The sequence below is a fragment of the Salarias fasciatus genome, chromosome 8 (genome assembly GCF_902148845.1).
Source record: "Salarias fasciatus chromosome 8, fSalaFa1.1, whole genome shotgun sequence".
NCBI lineage: Eukaryota > Metazoa > Chordata > Actinopteri > Blenniiformes > Blenniidae > Salarias > Salarias fasciatus.
In genome coordinates this window covers 10723931-10746536 of record NC_043752.1, presented here as the reverse complement: position 1 = coordinate 10746536, position 22606 = coordinate 10723931, and the positions used below count along the sequence as shown (strand labels likewise).

The following is a 22606-nucleotide window of genomic DNA, read 5'->3' as shown; positions in this document are numbered from 1 at the left end:
CACAATATAACAGATTATTGTTGATGGCTGTTAAAATATTTTAGAAAATTAAAATCATTCTGAAAACCTTTTATCTGTCTATGCAGTCAGTCATAAATGTTACATTATGGTTTTGTACAGAAGCTGATTTTACATTTTCATATTAATATTAAATATTCCATATTTTCATCATTTCATGTTTTTATGATAACTTATTGATTTTGCTGAAGTTTTTTTTTTTTTTTTTTTAATTCCGGTCTACGTGTGTTATTTGTAGTTTAGATGAAAACCTTTGCATTGTTTTCCTCTTTCCCCTGTCTAGCGGTTCTCCGGGTGGTCCCCTGTCCTCGGGTCCCGGTTACCTCGGTGTCCCCCCGTGTCCTCGGCTCTCGGGCAGAGCGGAGGAAGTGTGTCGGCGGTGTCCGGATGTGGACGTGGCACAGCGCTGCAGCAGTTCCGCTGAATGTCCGTTTGTGAAACCAGGAGGATTACCGAGCTACACCCCGGGACGACATCGGCTTCCGAAGTGTTTCCCGCCGCCCGGTCTCACTGTCTGCCACTGCCCACGGACAGCCTTACTCTTCAGCCCACTTCTGAGGTAAATTTCCCCCCCGGGACCGGGTCCTCGGATGATCCGGCTTCTCCCCGGGATCTCACGGTTCAGTTAGCCGTGCTAAAGCTAGCGGATGCTAGCGGAGAGGCTAGCGGCGTTAGCTCCGGCTGTGGCGGTCTGTCCCAGCTGATCCTCCGCTGCTGCTGTCATCGTGACCCGAGCCGTCCCACGGCTAGCTCTGTCACAAACACACATTAATGACATTTACAACTTTCTCCACTCCTCGTTGCTGGCCCGACCTCCAGCCGTGAGCTACACCATGATCCCACCAAGCTTTTTTGGTGTAGTAGACATGTTATTTTGCTAATGTTAGCCAGCTAGCACGCTAACTCTTATGCGGCACTGTCTTTTCTCTTCTTTCGTGTTGTCACTTTAGACTTGCTCACACTCGCACGTGTCTCACACTCTCCGATGCAGAGTTCCCTCTCGAGTTTTACACAGTTTTGTCCTAACCCAGTTCCTACTTTGTGCGCCTCAGCCAGGGAGCAGATGTGGGTCACTTGCTAGGCCCGACACATTAAATAGCTGCTCGGCTCCAGCGATTGTGTTTCTCGTTGTTTCACCTGCACCGCTGAATTATTCAAAGCCCCGCTCGTTTAGCCGGTGTTTGTCTGTCAGATGATACTCATCACTCTGTCATATAGGCGAGACCCGTCTCCAGAGTCCGAAGTGAATTAATAATATCGTTTTGGAGCTGACATGTGATGTTAAAGGAGTGATCGTGCCCATGAACTAAGTTATCACCTGGGCTCCTGTAAACATTCACTCTTCACAGGGATTGTGAGACCAAATGCCCCCCAGGCCTGATCAGACCGTCGACACTTTCCCTCGAGAGTATTTACAGTATCCCTTGTTGACATGTGTCCTTCTGATCAACTTCAGTGTTTTGAGTACGTTTCATGTTTATATTTCTGGTTGTTTTATATCTATCTTATTTAAACCTTGGGTCATGTGTGATTTGAAGACCTCCTGTAATGATTAAATACCAATATGTGGTCACTTTTTTTTTTTTAGATTTATTTGGTAATTCTTGAATTATTGTTTATTTTCATTCATTTCTTTCGTCAGTGCCCCACTTATTCCCTGTGTGGTCATTGTGTTGTTGTGATATGGTTATGTCTGTAACCGATCATTTTAGGCCCCAGGATCTCTTGGGTCACTTTAACCACTTAATCCCAAACTCACACATGAGATGGGAATGTTAGAAAGTAGTCCTGTGAATCAGATTTGTTTCACCCTGCGGTCTTTGACCTAAATACACATGGGTTTAGTTTCCTGCAGTGCTGTTTGTAAGATATTATTTCATGCTCAATACACACTGCAGCTAAAAATTGATAGGGGCTTGTGAGCAATTGGAGGGCGTGACCAAGTTAAACATATCAAAGCAATAAAGGTGTTGTCACTGCACCAGGAAATAATGCCATATAATAGGTGCGTGGTTGTTTGAGAACACAGATTCAGGAGCCGGATTGAAGATAATTTGTTTTTTCGTTTGTCTGAATCGAGGTGCATACCAGTCTGCTGAATCCACCTCAGTTCTCTCTGACACTTTTTGTGTAGAAAAAGCTCACTTGCAGTTCAGATAACTAAATGAATCTCACATGTTTGCTTCCAGTACATGTATATATATATATGTATATATATATATATATGTATATATATATATATATATATATTTATATATATATATATGTATTTTTTTTTAGTAACGGCTGGGTGTTGCTTCTATGTTGTCACGTTCAGCGTTGTCAGTCTCATATACTGCAGCTTTCCCAACGTTCATATTTCTTTCTTTGAAAAGCAAGTTAAGCAAGTTTAGTCTTAAAATGTGATTTTAGATTGCTTTTTTTTTTTTAAACAACAATGTGATGGTGCTATGATTTCACCCAGATTTAGGGATGAACTGAGGATGAATGTAAACCAGCACACTCCAATGGCCTCTCCGTACGGCCAGCCCCAGCCTGGCTACGTCCAGCCCGGCTACGCCCCCCTGGATGGGGGATACCCCGCACCCTACGCGCCCTACAATGGCCCCACCTCAGCCTATCAGCCTGGGGCCCCACCACAAGGTAAGGAGCTGTTTACTGAACGACTGAATCGGAAAGAAACCTTCAGCGGGGCGGATAAGATGCTCTTCAGGCATTTACATGTTAACCTTGAAGCGTCCTACCTGCTCCCAGCCACGTGGATGATCGTGTACGTGTGAGGAAAGTGTGGCATACTAATCCAAATCTCAACAACAACAACAACAAAAAAAACACCCTCTCATTCCTTCATTTGGCTTTTGCACTTCTCTACATCTGTGTATTTGCCTGTTTCCCCTCTTTTCTTGTATTTCAGGTTATTCTCCTTTCACAAGCTTTCCCTCTAAGGCTGTGGCACCCAACCCAGTCTCTGACCTCTCCTCTCCTCTTGACTTGGGTAACTGCCTCATCGCTGTTTTCCGCTCATTTCACACTCCACACGCTCTGCAATCATCAAATTCTCCCGTACCTGCAGCCACTCTTCTTCTTGCTGCCACGTCCTTTTGTAATTGGGGATCTTTTAAATCTGAAGAAGAAAAGCCTGTTTGTCTTTTTGTTTTTAGTTTTTCTAATATATCAAAGTGCATTTTTCACATGTTGCCGGGCTGATTGACTGATTCCTAGATGCACCAACTGATCACTAACATCCTGATAGATACTTCTGAAACTGCATTTGGGCACCATGGAGGCCTTCAGCCGTCTTTAGCTCGCTGCTCCGGTCTCATAGCATCAGTTCTAAAGCTATCAACAGATTTTTTTTTTTTTTTTTGCTTTTTAAAATCCCTTTTTGCTGTTATGTGCAGTTCGCATTTGTTGTTGTGTTCCAGGTCCTGCCAGGGGTCCCCCCACCTCTGGACCTCCCCCCATCTCAGCGCCTCAACAGTATAACCAGTACAGTCAGAGTCAAGGGGATGTGCAGAATGGCCCCCCTCCTTTGACACAGGCACCACCCAGGTAACTGTGCTCCGTTTTTGTTTGCTTTTTGTTTTGTGAATGTGAACAAGGACGGATGTTTTGGAATGTCCTGTGTGTTACACAGACCTGCAGAAACCAGATTGTGAGTGAAAACACTGATTATTACAACTTAACTACAAAACTACACCATAAGTCTCATGGATTTAGGGATTTCTAATAATTTTTTTCCCCCATTTTTATTTCATTCTCAAGTTTGAAATTGCCCAGCTTGTGTATCTTGGTTTGTTTTTTATTAAGCTTTAAAGCTGAATTTTATGTGATGAAAGATGCTTTTTCTTCATTGTTTAAAAGAAGTAAGTGAGAACGTTTTACTGGAGATTTTAAGGCTATAAACAGTGAATTATGTGCAGCGTTTCCTAATGTTACCGGGAGTGTTCTCAGGAGAGTCAACAAGCTGAGATTAGTTCAAACACCGAGGAGAGGACGCCACGCTGCGCTGGTATTAACTTGACTGTTATGCAGATGAGGCACTGAGGCGATCTCACTGTCTTTCATTGTTTTTTACACTTGTGGTTAAATTTTACATTTAAAGGCACACACGCAGAGAGATGCCGCTTTGGAAGCTTGACGTTTGGTCCGACTTTTATTGTTGACAGCTGATCCTGTGTCAGGCTGATTCACCCTCTTTATTTTGCATATATGTGCCAAGTCTGATCCTTCAGCCTATTTATAGTGCAGATGTGTCTGATTTTTTGCACATGTTCAGTGATGAGAAGCTATTTTTGACCTTTCTGTTGCTGAGATTATGATTGCTCCTTTAATCCTGCTACTCTGACTGTGTGAAGCCAAATTCTGACTCACATGTTGAGAAAGCAGCCGAAAGGACAGATTGAACTCTGACTTTGCCATTAAAGAGTTTTCAGGATAAATTTAGGCTGGTAAACAAGTTTTATAATGGAGTGGAAAATTCCGTTTGGATCAATCGAGAGAGCAGGCCAATAACATTATGAAGGAGCTCAACGCTGATCACCCCGGTCTGTGTGTGTCTCCAGGCCTGCTGTGTCTCAGCCGTACAACCCGGGAGCCATGAACATGTCGGGGCCGCAGCCCACCTACCCCCAGCAGCACTATGGGCCTCCACCCACAATGCAGCAGGTTACCAACCAGATGACTGGGATGCAGATCTCCTCTGGACCTCCCACAGCCGCGGGGCCAGGATATGGTAAATACAGATGGATTTTTGAACAAGTTGACTCAGTAAATACATCATTTTGAAGACTTGAGACTTTGTGACGCTGATGGAACGTCACCCTGTCGTTCTCCGCCCAGCTCCGCCTCACAGCTCCCAGCCGCCTGTCAGCACCGCCTACTCGGCCGCGCCGCCGGCCTCCTACACACAAGCCCCTCCCCCTGTGTCCTCCGCCCCGACCCAGCCGCCACCCCCGAGCGGCCCCGCCGCTTCTCAGCAATACTACGGCGGCCCGCCGCCTCCTTCTCAACAGCCATTCAGCTCGTCTCTGCCCCCTACCTCTCAGCAGCAGTTCACCTCCTCGCTGCCGCCGCCTCCTTCCTCCCAGCAGCCCTTGCCTCCCTCCTCCTACTCGGGTCCGGCGCCTCCCCCCAGTCAGGCTCCGGCTCCGGCTCCCCCGGTGTCCCAGCCGCAGCAGTCCTTCCCTCCGCCCCAGCCCCCGTTCTCCTCGGCGCCCCCTCCACCTGTCAGTCAGTCTGCCTTCACCTCCGGCCCCCCTCCACCCTCTGCCCAGGGCTCCTTCCCGCCGCGAGCCCCGCCTCCTTCCTCCCAGCCGGGGTCGTTCCCCCCTCCCGGTCCTCCTCCCGCCTCGGCCGCCGCTGGCCAGTACCCCGGCCCGATGCCGCCCCAGCAGCAGCCCCCTCCATCCCAGCCATCCCCCTACTACTCAGGGCCCCCTCCCCCAAGACCTCAGATGCCCCCCACCTCCATGGCTCAGAGTAACCACCTGCCTCCGGGCCCTCTGGGCCCCCCTGGACCCCTGCAGCAGCAGCAGCAGCCCCCCCCTCAGCCCGGCATGCAAACAGGATACCCTCCCCAGCAGAACGGTAAGAATCTGGTGACGTCTGAAATTACGACAGCCCCCCCCGCCACCGCCGTCACTCAGCTGTGCCGTCTCCTCCGCAGGTGCGTTCGGGCAGGTCCGAGGCCCCCAGCCCGGCTATGCTGGCCCGTATCCCGGGCAACCAAACTACGGAGCCCCCGCACCGGCCCCTGCCCCCCCTGCACAGAAGAGACTGGACCCGGACGCCATTCCCAGTCCGGTGAGCGTTTCTTAAATCCACATGAGATGATAATAAGAGCTTTATCTTTAAGACATGGGCGTCTTTTTTTTTTGGATTAATTTAGAATACGTGGGAGTAAAGTGCCATCTGAGCGTTTTTAGTTCTTCATACACGACTCAAAGCTGGGCGGTTCGTTCTGTTTTAGCAGCTGTGAGCTTAAGAGTGAAATGAGTAACAATCATATCAAAATAGCATCTTTCCAAATTCATTATTTCACCGTAAAATGGTCGTATCTGTTGGATTTAAATGACCATTCCTGAAATTGCTCGTCACGACTGCAGCTGCTTTTTCCCTGCACTTTGCTCCGTTTTGTTTGTTTGAACTTTTCTGAATGCTGCTTTAAAATAACTTGAGTTAAGTTGATTCAAATGGAAAGTAGAATTAAACATGTTTGTTTATCTGAGATACAACATGGATGTCTTGACATCTTAGTGTTTTTAAAGATTTAAAAGATATCCTTTCACATTTCCAGCTTTAGTCTTTCTGAAGTCAAATTTTCACCTCATCAGTAGCAGGTGTTTTGGGGTTTTTTTGTTCCATTTACGATGTTTGATTTCAGCCTGCTGGTGAACCTAAATCTACTTGCACTTGAACGCCATAAAGTCTGCAATATTACTAATCTATAATCAATACTACTGTCCGTTTCTGTCTGAATAACATCGACGGTGCCTGCCACTCAGAGCAATCCTGCTGAGTTTTCTTCTTCTCTCACTCTTTTTTTTTATTTTTTTAATCTTTTCACTCTATCCATGTTTATTTTGTCCCGTTTTTGCACAAATTGCTGGACAAACGTTTGAATGTAAAGCAAGCGTCTGACATGCCGGCTGTGCAGAAATCAAGACATAGAATAGATCCAGACGCTATCCCCAGCCCAGTAAGTTTCCTGTGTGCCTGCTTCCTCCTCCTCCTCCTCCTCCTCCGACCTGTCCTCCTCACCGCCTGACCCCTGACCCCACTAATCCTCTGTCTCCACCTCCTGCGCTTCCTGCTAACCGCCTCAAGTCAGCAGCAGTCGCAGTGTCGGCCGCTACGGCTCACACTGCCGATGAGTCGGGAGACAGTTGAAGTGTTTTTGATGGCCATGGTCACACTCCTAATACTGCCGCCATTTTCAATCTGTACGCTTGATCCTGTAATCCCTGCCTCATCGTACTGTTTGCTCGTGTACAAACAGGATCTCGAAGGTCATTTCAGGCTTGTCGTGTCGCCTGGAGAAAGCGTCTGTCATGTCAAAGCCGAGACAGCTTCTCTGTGATCCTCCTCCATGTCCTGCATGCCAGTCTGCATCGTTCTGACTCACCTGTTCATTAAAGGCATGCCGCCCCCCCCTTTCTTGGACGTTTCATGTGTCGGTAACAGTTGTTGAGACAAATCGGCTTCAGCATGAGTCTCTACCTGTACCTCTGCAGATGTTGATGGGGTTAAAGGTGTGTGTTTGTGTGTGTGTGTAGCAGTTGTGTGAAAGTCTCCTCCTGCATGGCTGTAAAGTTCTCCACTGACACTGAACCACGTCCGAGGACGATGGATGGTTCTGGCTCTGTCAGTGTGTCTGGCAGTGATGGTAAATTCCTGTTCTGTTGCCCTTTTTTCTCAGATCCAGGTAATAGAGGACGATAAGGCTAAAAGCACTGAGCCATTCACCACCGGGGTCAGAGGTCAGGCACCGCCGCTGGTCACCACCACCTTCCAGGTCAAAGATCAAGGTCAGTTCTCCTAAACACCCCTGACTCAAATAATTATTCAGAAGGTATTGAGACGAGCGGTGAAATGATTATTACAATAAAAATTATATTGATGTGATGTTCTGGGTGCGCATAAACCGACACGATCGCTTCTGTGTGTCCAGGGAACGCCAGCCCCAGGTTCATCCGCTGCACGGCCTACAACATGCCGTGCACGGCCGACATGGCCAAGCAGTCCCAGGTGCCGCTGGCTGCCGTCATCAAGCCCCTCGCCACGCTGCCGCCGGACGAGGTGAGTCCCGCCGCTTCCTGTCGTAGCGTGAGGCCTGTACTGTCGGCACTTCCGGTGACCTGCTGTTTCACGTCTCATCCCGCACAGTTGGGCGTTTTTTTTTTTTTTTTGTTTTTAATACAGAGCCAGATTTGGGAAAAGATTATTTTTTCAGAGAGGGAGAGAGAGAGAGAGGAAAAAAACCACCCGATATTATCGCTGAATGCCCGCACAATCGGTTGGATAATCTGCCTCCAAATCTGAGAGGGTGGGAGTGGCTGCGTGACCTTGTTTCATGCTCTCGTCGTGTGGAACCAATATCCATCCTGCCTGATTCACGTTACGTAATTCTGGATTTAGAAGGAGCGTTCGGGGCGGGGGGAAACCAGCAGCGGTTTTTAAATAATGAAGGAAAATAATGAACCTCACATCAGATGATGCTTTTCTTCAGCTCGACGTACAGAAAACCAAAGACGTGCGCTGACAGTCACACAAACAGATCTGACAGTAAAATCCTCATGAACTGATCTGTGTCAGTTTAACATCTCAGTATTTATAAAGTCCTCATTTTCACGCCTTTGATTTGCTCTCTTTTCAGACCCCTCCGTACTTGGTGGACCACGGCGAGGGGGGCCCGATCCGCTGCAACCGCTGTAAGGCCTACATGTGTCCGTACATGCAGTTCATCGAGGGCGGCCGCCGCTTCCAGTGCAGCTTCTGCAGCTGCGTCACAGAGGGTGAGTTACCGTCTGTGCAGATGTGTCGGAGGCACGTCACACAAGTCACATTTCACCGGGAAGATAAAAAACTATGTAAACCACTGTTACTATACTGTCTCCTCTCCCGCCCCGCAGTGCCTCCACATTATTTCCAGCATCTGGACCACACTGGGAAGAGGGTGGACTGCTACGACAGGCCGGAGCTTTCACTGGGCAGCTACGAGTTTCTGGCCACCGTCGATTACTGCAAGGTAATCAGAGTTTTATTGTTTCGTCTAATGTGTGTCCGTGTGGATCTATTGTCTTCACATCTCCGCCTCTCTCTCCCAGAATAACAAGCTTCCTCAGCCTCCAGCCTTCATTTTTCTTATCGACGTGTCGTACAACGCTGTGAAGAGCGGAATGGTCAACATCGTCTGCCAGGAGCTCAAGAACCTGCTGGATTACCTGCCGAGGTAGTCCCAACACGTACAGACAGGAGGAAGGTTAAATGAACGAGTGAGGTAGTAGTTGCAGTCTTGACCTTTGCCCTCTCTTCTCCACGCCGCAGGGAGAACCCAGAGGTGGAGTCGGTGGTACGGGTGGGCTTCGTCACCTACAACAAGGTTTTGCACTTCTACAACGTGAAGGCGAGCCTGGCGCAGCCCCAGATGCTGGTGGTGTCGGACGTGTCGGACATGTTCGTGCCACTGCTCGACGGCTTCCTAGTGAACGTGAACGAGAGCCGGCTAGTGATCGAAAGGTGGGCGGGCGCGAAGGCTCAGGCGATTCGCCGGGACCCTCACTTCGACCCGGTTTAACGAAACGACGCTTGTGCTTCTCAGTTTGCTGGACCAGATCCCAGAGATGTTTGCAGACACCAGAGAAACGGAAACGGTGTTTGGACCGGTCATCCAGGCTGGACTGGAGGCTCTGAAGGTGAACGTTTTAATCAGGCCTGAGAGGTTTTCCCATATATATCCTACTTTTTGGCATCTTTCATGAAAAAAAACAGAAATACTCCATATTATTAATGCTCAATGACGGTTTCCTTCAGGCTGCTGACTGTGCGGGGAAGCTGTTTGTGTTCCACACCTCTCTCCCCATCGCCGAGGCTCCTGGGAAACTAAAGAACAGGGAAGACAAGAAGCTGATTGGGACTGACAAAGAAAAGGTGAGGACGGAAAAGTGCGGTTTAGTTTCAGCTGTCGCTGTAGCTGTTCCCTCATCCTCTCCATCCCGTTCTGTTTCTCACAGTCTCTGTTTCAGCCACAAGTCAGTTTCTACAACACGCTGGCGAAGGAGTGCGTAGCCCAGGGCTGCTGTGTGGATCTTTTCCTCTTCCCCAACCAGTACGTGGATCTCGCCACGTTAGGAGTGGTCCCCGTCTCCACTGGCGGCTCGATCTACAAATACACCTACTTCCAGGTGAGTGGAAATAAAAATCAGTCGAATTTAACTCAGTCTGTTAATGATTTGCAGTTATTGTCAGCACATGCTGTGTAAGTTCTCATGTCTGTTTCCTTCTTCCCAGGCTCAGTCGGATCAGGAGCGGTTCCTTAATGATCTCAGGAGAGACGTTCAGAAGCTCGTCGGCTTCGACGCCGTCATGAGGGTGCGAACCAGCACAGGTGAGACTCTCTGAAAACACCAGAAGACTGTCTCGCCGCGGCCGACCGTCCTCACGTGTCCCCGCCCTCTGCGCCCTCAGGAATCCGAGCGACGGACTTCTTCGGCTCTTTCTTCATGAGCAACACCACGGACGTGGAGCTGGCGGGCCTGGACTGCGACAAGGCCGTCACCGTCGAGTTCAAACACGACGACAAGCTGAGCGAGGAGACGGGGGCGCTCATGCAGGTGCGTCACCGTGATGAAATCAGCCTTTTAGGACAAGGTTCAAGCTTTATATCCTATCACTGGAACGTTTGTTGGCTTCAAAAGCAGAAACCGTGTCCCTGTAGATTCACCTGAAAAACCACTTGCTTGTCCCCGCAGTGCGCAGTGTTGTACACAAGCTGCAGCGGGCAGCGGCGTCTCCGTGTCCACAACATGGCCGTCAACTGCTGCTCGCAGCTGGCCGACCTCTACCGCAACTGTGAGACGGACACAATCATCAACTTCTTCTCCAAATACGGTGAGTCTTCCTTCTCATAAAACCCCCGACTCCTCATCAGTTTGACAGGAGTTATCCAGAAAACTGGAGCGAGAAGACAGAAACGTCATGCTTGTGTGTGTGTCATGGCGTCTCTCAGCTTTCCGAGGCGTCCTGAACAACCCCACGAAGGCAGTGAGGGACACGCTGATCAACCAGTGCGCTCAGATTCTGGCCTGCTACCGCAAGAACTGTGCAAGTCCCTCGTCAGCCGGGCAGGTACTGAAACAACGTCTTCAAGGAGGCGTCACATGGTTAAAAAAATGGAGAATCTAAATTGTTTACTTGGCAGAAAGTGGGGGGAAAAGATTCAGGTTTTAAACAGAAATGGGAACTGCATCAAAATCAGAATAAATGGGATGTGAAACAGAGTGGAGTTGAGAGTCTGCCGGCCTGTTTTCTTTCAGCTGATCCTCCCGGAGTGCATGAAGCTGCTGCCGGTGTATCTGAACTGCGTGCTGAAGAGCGACGTGCTGCTGCCGGGAGCCGACGTCTCGCTGGACGACCGGGCCTACCTGAGGCAGCTGATCAGCTGCATGGACGTGGCGGACACCCACGTCTTCTTCTACCCCCGCCTGCTGCCGCTGGTGAGGCGGCGAGCGAAGCCAGAGCCTCGCCTTTCTGTCGTTTAGTTTTATTTAATGTTGGTTTCGCCGACGAGCTCACGCCGCCTTCTCTCTTCCAGCTGAAGCTGGAAAGCGGCTCGCTGCCGGTGGCGGTCCGGGCCTCGGAGGAGAGGCTGTCCAAAGGGGGCGTGTACCTCCTGGAGACGGGCCTGCACCTCTTCCTGTGGGTGGGCGCCAGCGTTCAGCAGGAGCTGCTGCAGAACATCTTCGGCACGCCGAGCTTCAGCCAGATCGACTCCAGCCTGGTGAGAGGAAACAGACGGGTCTCCGTTTTCGACCTCGCGACAGGAAGTGGTTCGGTTACATGTTCCTGTGTAGGAAGAGTTATCAGAAATGAAGTTTTACTTCTTCCTCTTGTAGATATCTTCAATTAGTTTTGTTTCTTGACAAAGGAAATTTAATTTGCAGTTAAATATTGGGTACCGAATTTGAGAAAAAAACATCTCACGTAGATGAGCCAAGTTTATGGTACCAGTTGCATAAATGCACTGTGGTAATACCTATAAATAAATTATATAATTCATAAAAATAGGCTATCGTTGGTACTGTTGTTTATTCATTTACACTAGAATAGGATTGTAGTAGCATTCTGCTTTTGAAATGTTGAGTTTGAAATTAGTCCTAATGACTTATTCATCATGAATGTTTTCATCAAAATGTTGTGGATTTAATAAAATCTTCTGTTTGTTTCAGACGAGTCTTCCGGTCCTGGACAACCCCTTCTCTCAAAGACTCCGGGAGATCATCGACTCCTTCAGAGCACAGCGGTCGCGATACATGAAGGCGAGTTTGCTCCTCTGACCTGTTTGAACTTCTAAAATGGGCCGTATTTTTATTTTTCTTGTAGAAGGCTTCATTGTTGTTAACTGAGACGTGTGTCTGACGCAAGTTCTTCCAGTGTGTCCTCCTCGCTCACCTCCCCTCTCCTCCGGTTTGCAGCTGATGGTGGTGAAGCAGGAGGACCGAGCCGAGCTCATATTCAGACACTTCCTGGTGGAGGACAAGAGCGCCAGCGGCGGAGCGTCGTACGTGGACTTCCTGTGTCACATGCACAAGGAGATCCGCCAGCTTCTCAGCTAGGCCGCCGCCGCCGCCCCCCCCAGCTCTCACTCCTCCACCTGTATGAGCCCCACCACAGACCCCCCCTCCTCCTCCTCCTGTCACTCCTCCATGTGAACGAAAGAAAGAAAGAGCGCTTTATCCTTTTTCTTTTTCTTTTTTTTTTTTAATCTTACAAACTAAAATTCTCCTTGCTGTGTGTCAGCTGAGACATCTGTGTGTGTGTGTGTGTGTGTGTGTGTTGGAGAGAGGGATTCATAAAGCGTTTGTCTGCCTCCGATCTGCCGCTCCATCACAGCAGGAGTGAAACACCCCGAGGAGGAAGAGTCACGTTTAGACACAAGTGAACAAATAACGTATGCAACAGAGTGAGAGGGCGAAGGACTGGAGTCACTGTACTGTCTCCTCACTACGAGCACTGAAAGGCTGTTTCGGGCGCATAAAGGGCGCTCAGACAGCAAACTCTTTCTTCTTTTTTTTTTTTTCTTTTTCTCCTTTTTATATAAGATTGAATCCCGATAAGAGTGAAGGACGTCTGCCTACACAATGGAGTTAACTAAACGCTGTTTTTTGTCATTTATCCACTTTAATCATGGCCTTAGTAACCCCCCCCCCACCATGCTGCTGCGATCATCCCGTGTGTGTGTTTGTTTCCAGATGTGAGCGGATTAGTGACACGCTGCCCAATAAACGACTCCAACTGCACTTTAATTTAAAAAAAAAAACAAAAACAGCAAAAAAAGAAATCTGGTTCCCGAGCGGATAAAGAGTGAAGGTGCATATGGTCGAGGCTAACCGGTAGATCCCGATTTGCTCCAATCAGCCTCAGTTTCAGAAACATCTGGCGTCCATAAACCAGATGTGCTCTTTAGATTATTTATTATCCAAGAGGAGCCTCTTGTTGGTCTATGCAGCTCCGAGGAAATCAACAAGACGACAGCTTTTCGTTTCGGAGTCAGGTTGTTCGGGAGCCCCTCTCTCCGTTCCTTCCTTCCTGTGATTGATTTTTGTCTGCCGCGGACAGAAGTGAGCACATGGCGACAGCAGAAACAAACAAATCAGTCCGTGTTTGCAGATTTCCAGCTGTCTCTGCACTGAAAAAGTCAAAAAGCTGTTCGGTGTGTAAATAAAAAAAAAAAAGAAAGATATATAATCTGTACAGAATTAATAGAAAAATAAGTTTTAAAAGGAAAAGACCAGCCTGAACAGCTGAGGGTTGTTGGCAGGTTGTTTTCTCCGTCACAAATAGCCTAAATAAGAAATGGCGGCTTCTACTGAAGAGAGGAAGACGGGCCTTTTGATAAGTATGTGTGAGGCGTTTGTGTGTGCAGGTGTGTGTGTGTGTGCGTGCGTGTGTGTGTGTGTCAGAGTGAATGTGGGGTCGGTCCTGGTGAATTTCTCAATATAAGGAACAGAGGGATCAGCCAACACGCACACACTCTCTCTCACACACACACACACACACACAAACACTACCCATGAGATTAAATCCAGTCTTTATTTCTAACTTTAGTTTCTTTTGTAACGATGTGACTTTGTGTTCGGTGTGTGTGCGCAGCCCTCTGTTCCACCTTCACTGACTTTGATTCACCCGCCGTCTCGACTGTAATTTTCTGTTCTGTCCCTTTTTGTTTGTTTTCTTTTGAGTTTTTCTTTCCATTTCTTTTATTTTTTTTTCCATTGCCTCCTGGGACTGCTAATAAAATGATTGTGGAAAAAAAAAACAAAAAAAAAAAGGAAAACGTGACACTCCGGGCTGTGCTTCTTGTGTTTTCACTGAACGAACCCAACACGTCAGCTTTGGTTAGAATTAAGAGGAAATGAAGATGTGTTGTGACATTTTTTTGGCGGGGGCTGGGAGAGGAGACGTTCACTGCAATATGAATAAGAATGCATTTTATGTATGATACAGACTAATTTCCAAAAAATGTTGGGACGATGTGAAAAATGTAAATAAAAAACATGTTTCAATGAAACCAAATCTAAATCCATATTCATTTATTTTACATATACAGCATAATCAACTTTCACACATTGGAATTAAGACTATTTAAAGCTTTTCTGTACACTTTTCAAAAAGCTGAGAGTCGATGTTATGTTCGATCCACTGCTCCGCCGGATACCCATCATGCTCCTCAGCACAGGTAGACCGTGGTGTCCACCCAGCCCAGGTGAAACCCCGGGTACACGGGCTCCGTGAAGTGTGTGTGGAAGGTGTGCAGCAGGGTCAGGGCTCCGCAGGAGACCCTGTAGAAGGACAGGGTCCCCGCCGGCCAGTCCAGGAACACTCCCACCTTCCCGGAGACGGGCGTGGCGGTCACGGCAGCGCCGACGCCGTTGTGCAAAGCCCTGTAGCCGTCTTTGTTGCAGTTGAGACCCCAGGAGGACTCGTTTCGGCCTAACCAGCAGTCGTGGCCCTCTCCCTTCCTGCACATCCGTCTGTAGGCGACTCCGACGAAGGCCCGGCCGCTCCACTCCGCCTCCCAGTAGCAGCGCCCCGTCAGCCCCTCCTTACACAACACCTGCACCCAGAAATCGAACCTCTCCGGGTGGTCGGGGTACGCCTGAGGGGTCCAGCGCCTTGCCTTTCTGTTTCCTTCAGACAGCGAGATGTCTTCGTGCGCTGTGTTTGGGTCCAGGGTGAGTTTTTGGGCATCTGAAAGGAGATGAGGACTTTGTAATGCAGCAGAGGAGTTAAAAAATAACAAAAAACGGTTTACTCACATTTCTTAGGGCCTGGCTGCATCCTGCTTTCACCACACTGCTCCACACTTGGAGGGAAAACAGAACACAGAAAATGTTCTGGAAGTTCTGTCTTACATACAGGAAGCAAGAATCAGTGATTCCTAAATGGGGCTCCAGTCAGCACCGTCTCTACCTGAGAGTCTGCAGGCGGCAGCGCGGCTCCTCCAGCAGGGTCGACAGCAGCGTCAGGCCCGAGGGTCCAGGGTGGTTGTAACTCAGGTCGAGCTCGGTCAGACGGGACGAGAGCAGGGCAGAGGCCAAGAAGATGCAGCCGTCTTCTGAGACTCTGCACAGCGACAAACTGAAAAGACACCCGGATGTTCAGTGTGGAAGAAGCTGACTTTCCACATCTGATCTGCTTGGAAACTACAGCTACCTGAGTGTTTCCAGCTGACAGTGAGGACTCCCCACTCCGTTGGAGAGCTTCTTTACGCCCTCGTCTTGGAGATCATTGTCAGCGAGGTCCAGCAGCTTCAGTTGGCAAGAGGCAGAACTGATCACTGATGCCAGAGCGACTGAGCTGTGCTCCGTCAGGCCGCAGCTCCTCAATCTGAACAAACAAGAAAATGAAACAAATGCTCCCGACGACCTTCGTCCAGCTTGGTTTAGGAGAACAGAAAGAGACATGTTGGACCTGAGCGCCTCCAGTTTGCTCGTCTTCAGTGAAGCGGAAAGCTGCATCAGCCCTGCATCTTTCAGGTTGTTGTGACTCAAGTCCAGCTCTCTGAGTCGAGGTGAGCTGACGGCAGTAGCGAGAGCTGCACAGCAGGCCGCGGTGAGCTTACATGCATTTAGTCTGCAAGAGAGAAGGTAGACGTAAGGTTTTGGTGGATTACTTCGTTTGTTGAACAATGCTTCTCGGAAGTCATTCAAATTTCTTAGAAAGCCTGTTGAGTTCACTTTTAAATGGACCCTCCCTTCCCTCCATGGATGACTTACTTTGCCACTCGAGCTGTTTTTAGCACAGGCAGCAGCCTCAGAAGACCCTCCTCTGACCTGGAGTAGCTGCCGAGCTCGAACACACTGAGCTCCTCCTCCGACGTCAGCAGCACAAAGACCAGAGTGGCCCACTGGGCGGGCGACAGGCTGGCTTCGTTCAGGCTGCCGGAGCTGAGGTAGCTCTGGATCTCCTTCGTCAGGGAGTGGTCGTTCAGCTCGTTCAGACAGTGGAAGAGATTGAGGCATCTGTCCGGGGACGGGTTGGTCCTGATCCTCTCCTTTATGTGACGGATGATCTCTCCTCTGGTTTTTTGGTGCGTTCTGTTACTGGTCATTAGATGCTTCAGCAGAGTCTGATTAGACTCCAGCGACAGGCCCAGAAGGAAGCGCAGAAAGATGTCAAAGTGTCCGTTCTCGCACCTCAGAGCCTTTTCCACTGCCTCTTTGTACAGGATGAGCTCCGACGATTCTCGGAACAGGAAACGCCGCGAGGCGGACGACCTCTTGACGAGGACGTTCACGTTGTCGTTGTGAAACGTGAGGAAGACGTACAGCGCGGCGAAGAACTCCTGAACGCTCAGGTGGACAAAGCAGAACATCTTCTCCTCACACAGGGCCACCTCCTCACTGAAGACCTGCGTGTAGATCCCTGAAAACATGGACGCCTGTGTTGCGTTGATGCCGTTCATGGCGAGGTCTCTCTCGTAGAAGATCAGGTGGCCTCTCTCCAGCTCTTTGAAGGCCAGTTTACCCAACGACAGGAGATTCTGCCGCACGTTTTCAGCATTGGACTCTCTTCTTCCCGGCAGCCGCCTCTTCATGTTCTCCACGTACAAGCACAGGAAGTGTATGTACATCTGAGTGAGGGTCTTCGGCGTGTCTTTGCTGTCCTCTGTCGACAGTTTCTTCACCAGAACGCTTGCAGCCATCCAACAGAAGACCGGTATGTGGCACATGATGTGGAGACTCCGGCAGGACTTCACATGCCCGATCACGCGAGTGGCCAGACGCTCGTCGCTGATCTTCCTCCTGAAGTATTCGTCTTTCTGCCGGCTGTTGAACCCTCGGACCTCGGTCACGAGATCGATGTGCTCCTCGGGGATCTGGCTCGAAGCCGCCGGCCGCGACGTGATCCAGACGAGGGCGAAAGGAAGCAGCCGTCCCCTGATGAGGTTGGTCAGCAGCACGGCGATCTGGGTCGGCTGCTTCACGTCTGACATTATTTCACTTTTGTTGAAGTCTAAAGAAAGGCGACTCTCGTCCAGGCCGTCCAGGATGAAAAGCATTTTCTTTTGAACACCAAAGATTTCTGTGCTTTTAGTTTCAGGAAAAAAGACGCGGAGAAGCTCCACCAGACTGAATTCTTTCTTTCTCATCAGGTTCAACTCTCGGAAAGAGAGCGGAAATACGAATTCCAGGTCGGTATTTGCCGTCTCCTCTGCCCAGTCGAGACAGAATTTATTGGCCGACACGGTTTTCCCGATGCCAGCCACCCCCCTGGTGAGCACAGTCCTCACTGCTCGGTCCCGTCCAGGCAGAGGGTCAAACAGGTGGCTGCAGTGGATCGATTTCTCCTCCGTCGCACATCTCCTGGACGTCGACTCGATCTGCCTCACCTCATGCTCCGTGTTGACTTCATGGCTTCCCCCCTCCGTGATGTAGAGCTGGGTGTAGATTTGATTGAGGGGCGTTTTGTTTGCTTCTGACCGCATCCCCTCCAGCAAGTGACCAAACTTTCTTCTCAGAGTGAGCTTCAGTTTCCTCTGACATTCTGCAACCTCATCAACTGAAACAAACAGCGCGGACACCGTTTATTTGGAGGCTTGGTTGAGTTTAACCAATTAAATTATGCAAAAATGAATAAATTAGAGCAATTAAAGCTAAAAAAAAGTACTCAGAGTACTCACTTTGTGGCTGTTTAATATCACATTGTGGTCCTTCTTCAGATGGAATAACAGACCCTACCGAGGAGGGAACCATATGGTGAGCCCAAACCCAAGTTTTATTTGAGCCTTATAAGTCCAAAAATATCTACCTTGAGTGGCTGAGTTGATATTGATGCACAAATTGGTAATGTGCGAACCGTTGATGGAAGTAACAACCACATTGCTGCCATTCTGGGCGGTGTAGGTGGGATGGTGAACCTCCGCCCGAATGGAGGGAACTGGCTCAAAGCGAAGACCACAAAATAAAAGTTCAGCAGTTTCACACAGTGAAAAAAACTGCATTATGCAAAAAAAAAGTGCTGACACTGACAGTTTTGATGCTTTGATAACATGGGTCAGGAAAAATTAAATGCTTTAACGACAGGTTTATCTTTGTTTATCTACATTTGAACTTGAATCCCTGCCTTTTTGATTTCCCCCAATTGGATTGGACTGATTGCAACTGAGTTGAGCTGAAATAAGTTGAATCAACAACAAAAATTTGACAAATATCCGGAGTTATATCAGTAACATTTAGGAACTCCATTGTTACTACATGAATACTGGCTTTATAGTGAAGTTTATAGTGTTACCAATACACAGTAAAAACAGTTGGGTTAAAAAAAAAACCTCAATTTTAAGGACAAACCCCTGTTCGTTTTTTTTTAACCCAACAGGATGTGTTAAAGGACACATCTCATGTGTGTAGTTACAAACAATGTTAATGAGATTATGCCATAATATACTTCACTTCAAGGAAAAAAACGAATTAAAAAAAAAAGCCTCTAACCCAAAAATGGGTTGCTCTCTGAAAAACAACCCAAAATGGTGCATAACCTTAAAAACACAGAAATTCGGTTGAAATAATAACTCTATAACCCAGCAAATGAGTTCCTCTTCATAAATATCAGCAATTCAACTAAATACAAGCCAACAAATAAATTGGGTTTCCAAAATAACCCAACATTTTTGGGTTGCTGTTTACCTGCATTCATCTTCTAAATTGCCTGAATATCATTTTAATCCATGTAAAATTCACATAAAAAAACAATACAAACTTTTCAAACAAGTTTGTAGACTATATTTACCCACAAACTCTTCTGATTTCGCTTGTGAAAACCTGTCGACATCTAATAGGCAAAGCTTACCTTTCAGGATCTCTTCTGTTTGATCAGCAGCAGCTGTTTGCTCCATATTCCGCCTGTAGTTTGGTTATCCTCATGTATTGATCTTCATCACCGTGACCTGAGCTGACACTCAGATTTTACTGTGCCCTACTGGACAGAACAAACAGCTTTCTTTCAAATGAAAGTGTGAAGCAGGAACGAGTTATTGAACGAAAAAAAACATGCCCACGGTGCAGTGCGTGCACAGCCACAACTGTCTCACAATCAAAGAAGTGGCATTTGCACAAGACGCCAGTTTCCTTCCTGTGCGATGCTGAAGGAAACACGAAGTGGTGTTTTTGTTTTTTTTTTTTTGCTTCTGCAAGCTGAAAAGATTCTGACATGTTTAGGGAAACTGGCAGTTTCTTTTTCTAGAAAATGATCTCCAGTTTAACAAGAAAACCTGGATTTGTTTTGAACTGCACTAAGGTGAAGTGGTTTGTGCCTCACATCGAGGATCCTCTCGTTTTGTTTTGAATCACTACATTTAAAGTTTTTTTGTAGGCATTGATGGGAATGTGTGTGAAGGTCTGACCTATAACAGATGGATGCTTGCTGTGGTGCTTTTCAGTATATTTTCATGAATCAAAAATGTTCATTGCACAAATGACACGTTGTATAACATCACACCACAGAACCAATGAAAAGTACTTGAAGTATTTTCATGAATCAAGCAAGTTTTACTGAAAATCATGGATTCAATGTTCAATTTGTGATTATTTTAACATTACAGCAAGTCTCTCTGTCAGTAATAATAACAGCTTTTTGCAGACCAACACTGAAACACAGGTTCTAGCCCATAAAAAAGGCATGATGGAATTTTTTTACACTGGAAATTCATTGAAAAAAAATGTATGTCAGTTTTAATCATTATAAGAAATAAAGCACCGTTACTGAAAAAGTAATCTGTAATGCTCCACATAAAACCGTGTAAATGCTGAATACACTGAAAGAGCTGTTTTCTTCAAATGGCCACAGTTTTACAAAGTGAAAGTCCTCCAAGCTGCAACTTGGCCTGTTGAACACAGGGTGGAAGCAAAACGCAAGATTTCCTGCACTCAGGGTGCACATGCTGCATTACTGGAGATCAGTGCTGATCGGTTCAATCTGACAACACTTGTGTTTAAACTGAACAAATTATCATTTGTGAATATATTTTTCTCACAAGGCCTAATTGAAGGAAACCCATCAGCCAGTCTTCAGTAACTCTGCAAATACAGAAAAAAAAAAATATTATCAAACCACAGAATGTTCATGTCAAATATAGTGTATGATTCAGGTGAGGTGTTGCGAAGAAGGGAAAGTCTTGGCTGGGCGACGTTTGTGTGAATGAGCAGAAAGACACAGAGATGAATGTGCGAAACCAGAAATACTGTTTTGTACTGATGTAAGAACCTAAAAGTGACTAAAAGTTATCACGGTACTTTACATTTGTCCGAAGTCATTGATTAACTTTGAAATAACCAATTGCACAAATGTGATTTAATCAGCACATTTAAGTAAACAATAAACTTTAAATGTCATCATGTCAGTGTGATTTAATTTAACTCAGACAACTATTTGTGGCGGACAAGTTAAGCTGATAAATATCCTGTTATTTGGCTAAAGTTAAGGTTTTTTTTTTACCTTTGTGGCTATGTACAAGTAGAAGTTAACTTTTTTTATATACACCTGTAGTTTAAAACTTAATGATGCAATTTAATGTATTTATTATAATGAAACTAAAATAAATGATTTGATTCATATTTGAATTGTGTAGGCTGATAAAAAAGAGGAATCAAATCAATGAAAAAATGCAAGTGTAATGAAATGAATTGAGTACATATACGCTCATATACAGCATATGGTGCTCAGTTATATCAATTCAGTATATAAATTATTATTTATAGATTTCAATGTATCATCAATGTGAATTTTATAAATGTAGTATAATAAATTGTGAATGTAAAGGGAATTAATGTAATTTATTGAAGTTAATGAAGCTTAAATAATCTAATATGGACAATACATGTGTAATTTCATGGATTGAGAAAATACATATCTGTTTCATGATATAATCATGTCATTTTAGGGTGATATTTTTGTTTAATCAATAAAAATTCACAACTATATTTCAACTAATGTGAATTATGCATTAGTGTAATTTAGGCCACGCTGTTTGCAGAGGTTTATTGATGATATCAGTGTTTCTGTGTGAACCTGAGTGTGTGTGACTGTCTGTCTCTCTGAGTTTACTGACGGACTGGTGACTGCTCCAAGTCTTTGTCCCAGGGTGTGCTGGGATCTGTTCCAGCCCTCCATGATCCCGGGTTGGATGAAAAGGACAGGATGCACAACGTAGCTTATGATCATGTGATCATCAGGAACGAGAGCAGAGTACACACTGCCTCTGATTTTTTTTTTCTTCTTCTTTTTTTCGTTCTGTCATCATGTTTCAGAATCCGACCATTATTTATTCATCCTGTCCGAGCTGACTGGGCGCGCTGGCGTTTCGTCTGCGACACCCTGTTTTTCGCCCGTGCAGCGACGTGCTCTGACACCCGGGCGCCGCGCCGCACGGACACGACTGTCACTGACAGCCTTGCCGAGCGGTCGGGGGTCAGCGGTCGAGGCCGCGGGGCATCACGACAGTATCGGCTGAAGGAAGAGAGAGCGTTACTCATTCACTTCCCCCGGTCAGATTGCTCCTGCGGTGGAGAAGGGGAGTGTCATGACTCAGCTCTTGGCGCTGTCCACCCTCTCAGTTGTGATGATGTAACAGATGGCATATTCACCCTCATTAGTCACAATAAATAAAGAAAGAAAATCATACCTAAATGCACTGCATTGCACAATTTCAGCTTTTCTTCTCCTGCAAACAGAAACGGGAAATTTTGGCTCTGCAGGCCAAACCACAGGATGGCATTCCCTCCAGAATCAACTTCTTCTGGCTCTGCAAGTCAGACAGCGAGGGCCACTCGATATGTTTCTGCAGCTAATGATTCACCAATCCACTATTTACTCAGACGTTTTCGTGAGAGCGGCACCCACCCATGGCACAACGTCTCCATTCAATCAGCGCTCGGCTGAAGCCATGTGAGCCGAATTATCCTGTCACCAGCTCTCGGAGCCGGCGTTTTCTCCGAGCCCGGGACGTGACAGCATCGTCGTGACATTTCAGAGACATTTATACTGTTTGGTTTTTCACTGCAGGGCGACACGGGAACACTGAGTGAAGTTAACATAAATAGCTGCCACCTTCATCCTCTTCGTTTTTTTTCTTTTTTTCAACCCAAAATGAGGAGCGAAGTCAGCTGGTGGTCTGGAGACGCTGAGCCCACGCACATTAGGTGCATAAGACGGATGTGAGGGATGAAGGTGGCAATCGATCTGGCAGTAATGGGACGGCGATATTAATGCAAAACTCTGAAAAATCCTCTCAGCGTTCGGCTGAAATCATCCCACTTTCTCTTCTCTCTGCTCTCCCTCCTCTTCCCTCCTCTGCTCCTCTGTCTCTCAT

General features: G+C 47.2%; 2 protein-coding genes across 6 annotated transcripts; one reads left to right on the top strand and one right to left on the bottom strand.

The window, feature by feature from the left end:
• The first annotated feature begins 419 nt into the window (after positions 1–419).
• On the top strand, positions 420–14093 carry sec24c (SEC24 homolog C, COPII coat complex component). 4 transcript variants are annotated; one of them, XM_030097920.1, is made up of 25 exons: positions 420–577; positions 2483–2661; positions 2933–3013; positions 3444–3570; positions 4584–4753; positions 4861–5607; positions 5687–5823; positions 6650–6718; positions 7439–7547; positions 7691–7818; positions 8396–8534; positions 8652–8767; positions 8847–8971; positions 9067–9258; positions 9341–9434; positions 9553–9669; positions 9753–9923; positions 10030–10126; positions 10207–10352; positions 10491–10629; positions 10748–10866; positions 11055–11234; positions 11333–11518; positions 11967–12056; positions 12213–14093. In XM_030097920.1, the coding sequence occupies exons 2-25, from the start codon at positions 2502–2504 to the stop codon at positions 12351–12353; spliced, it is 3780 nt and encodes a 1259-aa protein (XP_029953780.1). In that variant the 5' UTR covers positions 420–577; positions 2483–2501; the 3' UTR covers positions 12354–14093. The 4 variants fall into 4 exon arrangements, with proteins under 4 accessions (XP_029953780.1, XP_029953782.1, XP_029953781.1 ...); XM_030097922.1 differs by lacking the exon at positions 2933–3013; XM_030097921.1 differs by lacking the exon at positions 6650–6718.
• Positions 14094–14321: 228 nt separating this feature from the next.
• Positions 14322–19308, bottom strand: LOC115393099 (NLR family CARD domain-containing protein 3-like). Of its 2 annotated transcripts, none has more exons than XM_030097924.1 (9): positions 19090–19308; positions 18052–18180; positions 17924–17977; positions 16017–17802; positions 15712–15873; positions 15454–15627; positions 15211–15378; positions 15057–15103; positions 14322–14988 (listed from the first exon to the last, which is right to left on the bottom strand). In XM_030097924.1, exons 1-9 carry the CDS (start codon positions 19133–19135, stop codon positions 14468–14470), a joined length of 3087 nt encoding a protein of 1028 aa, XP_029953784.1. In that variant the 5' UTR covers positions 19136–19308; the 3' UTR covers positions 14322–14467. The 2 variants fall into 2 exon arrangements, with proteins under 2 accessions (XP_029953784.1, XP_029953785.1); XM_030097925.1 differs by having other exon boundaries at positions 14322–14955.
• Between the last annotated feature and the right edge of the window lie 3298 nt (positions 19309–22606).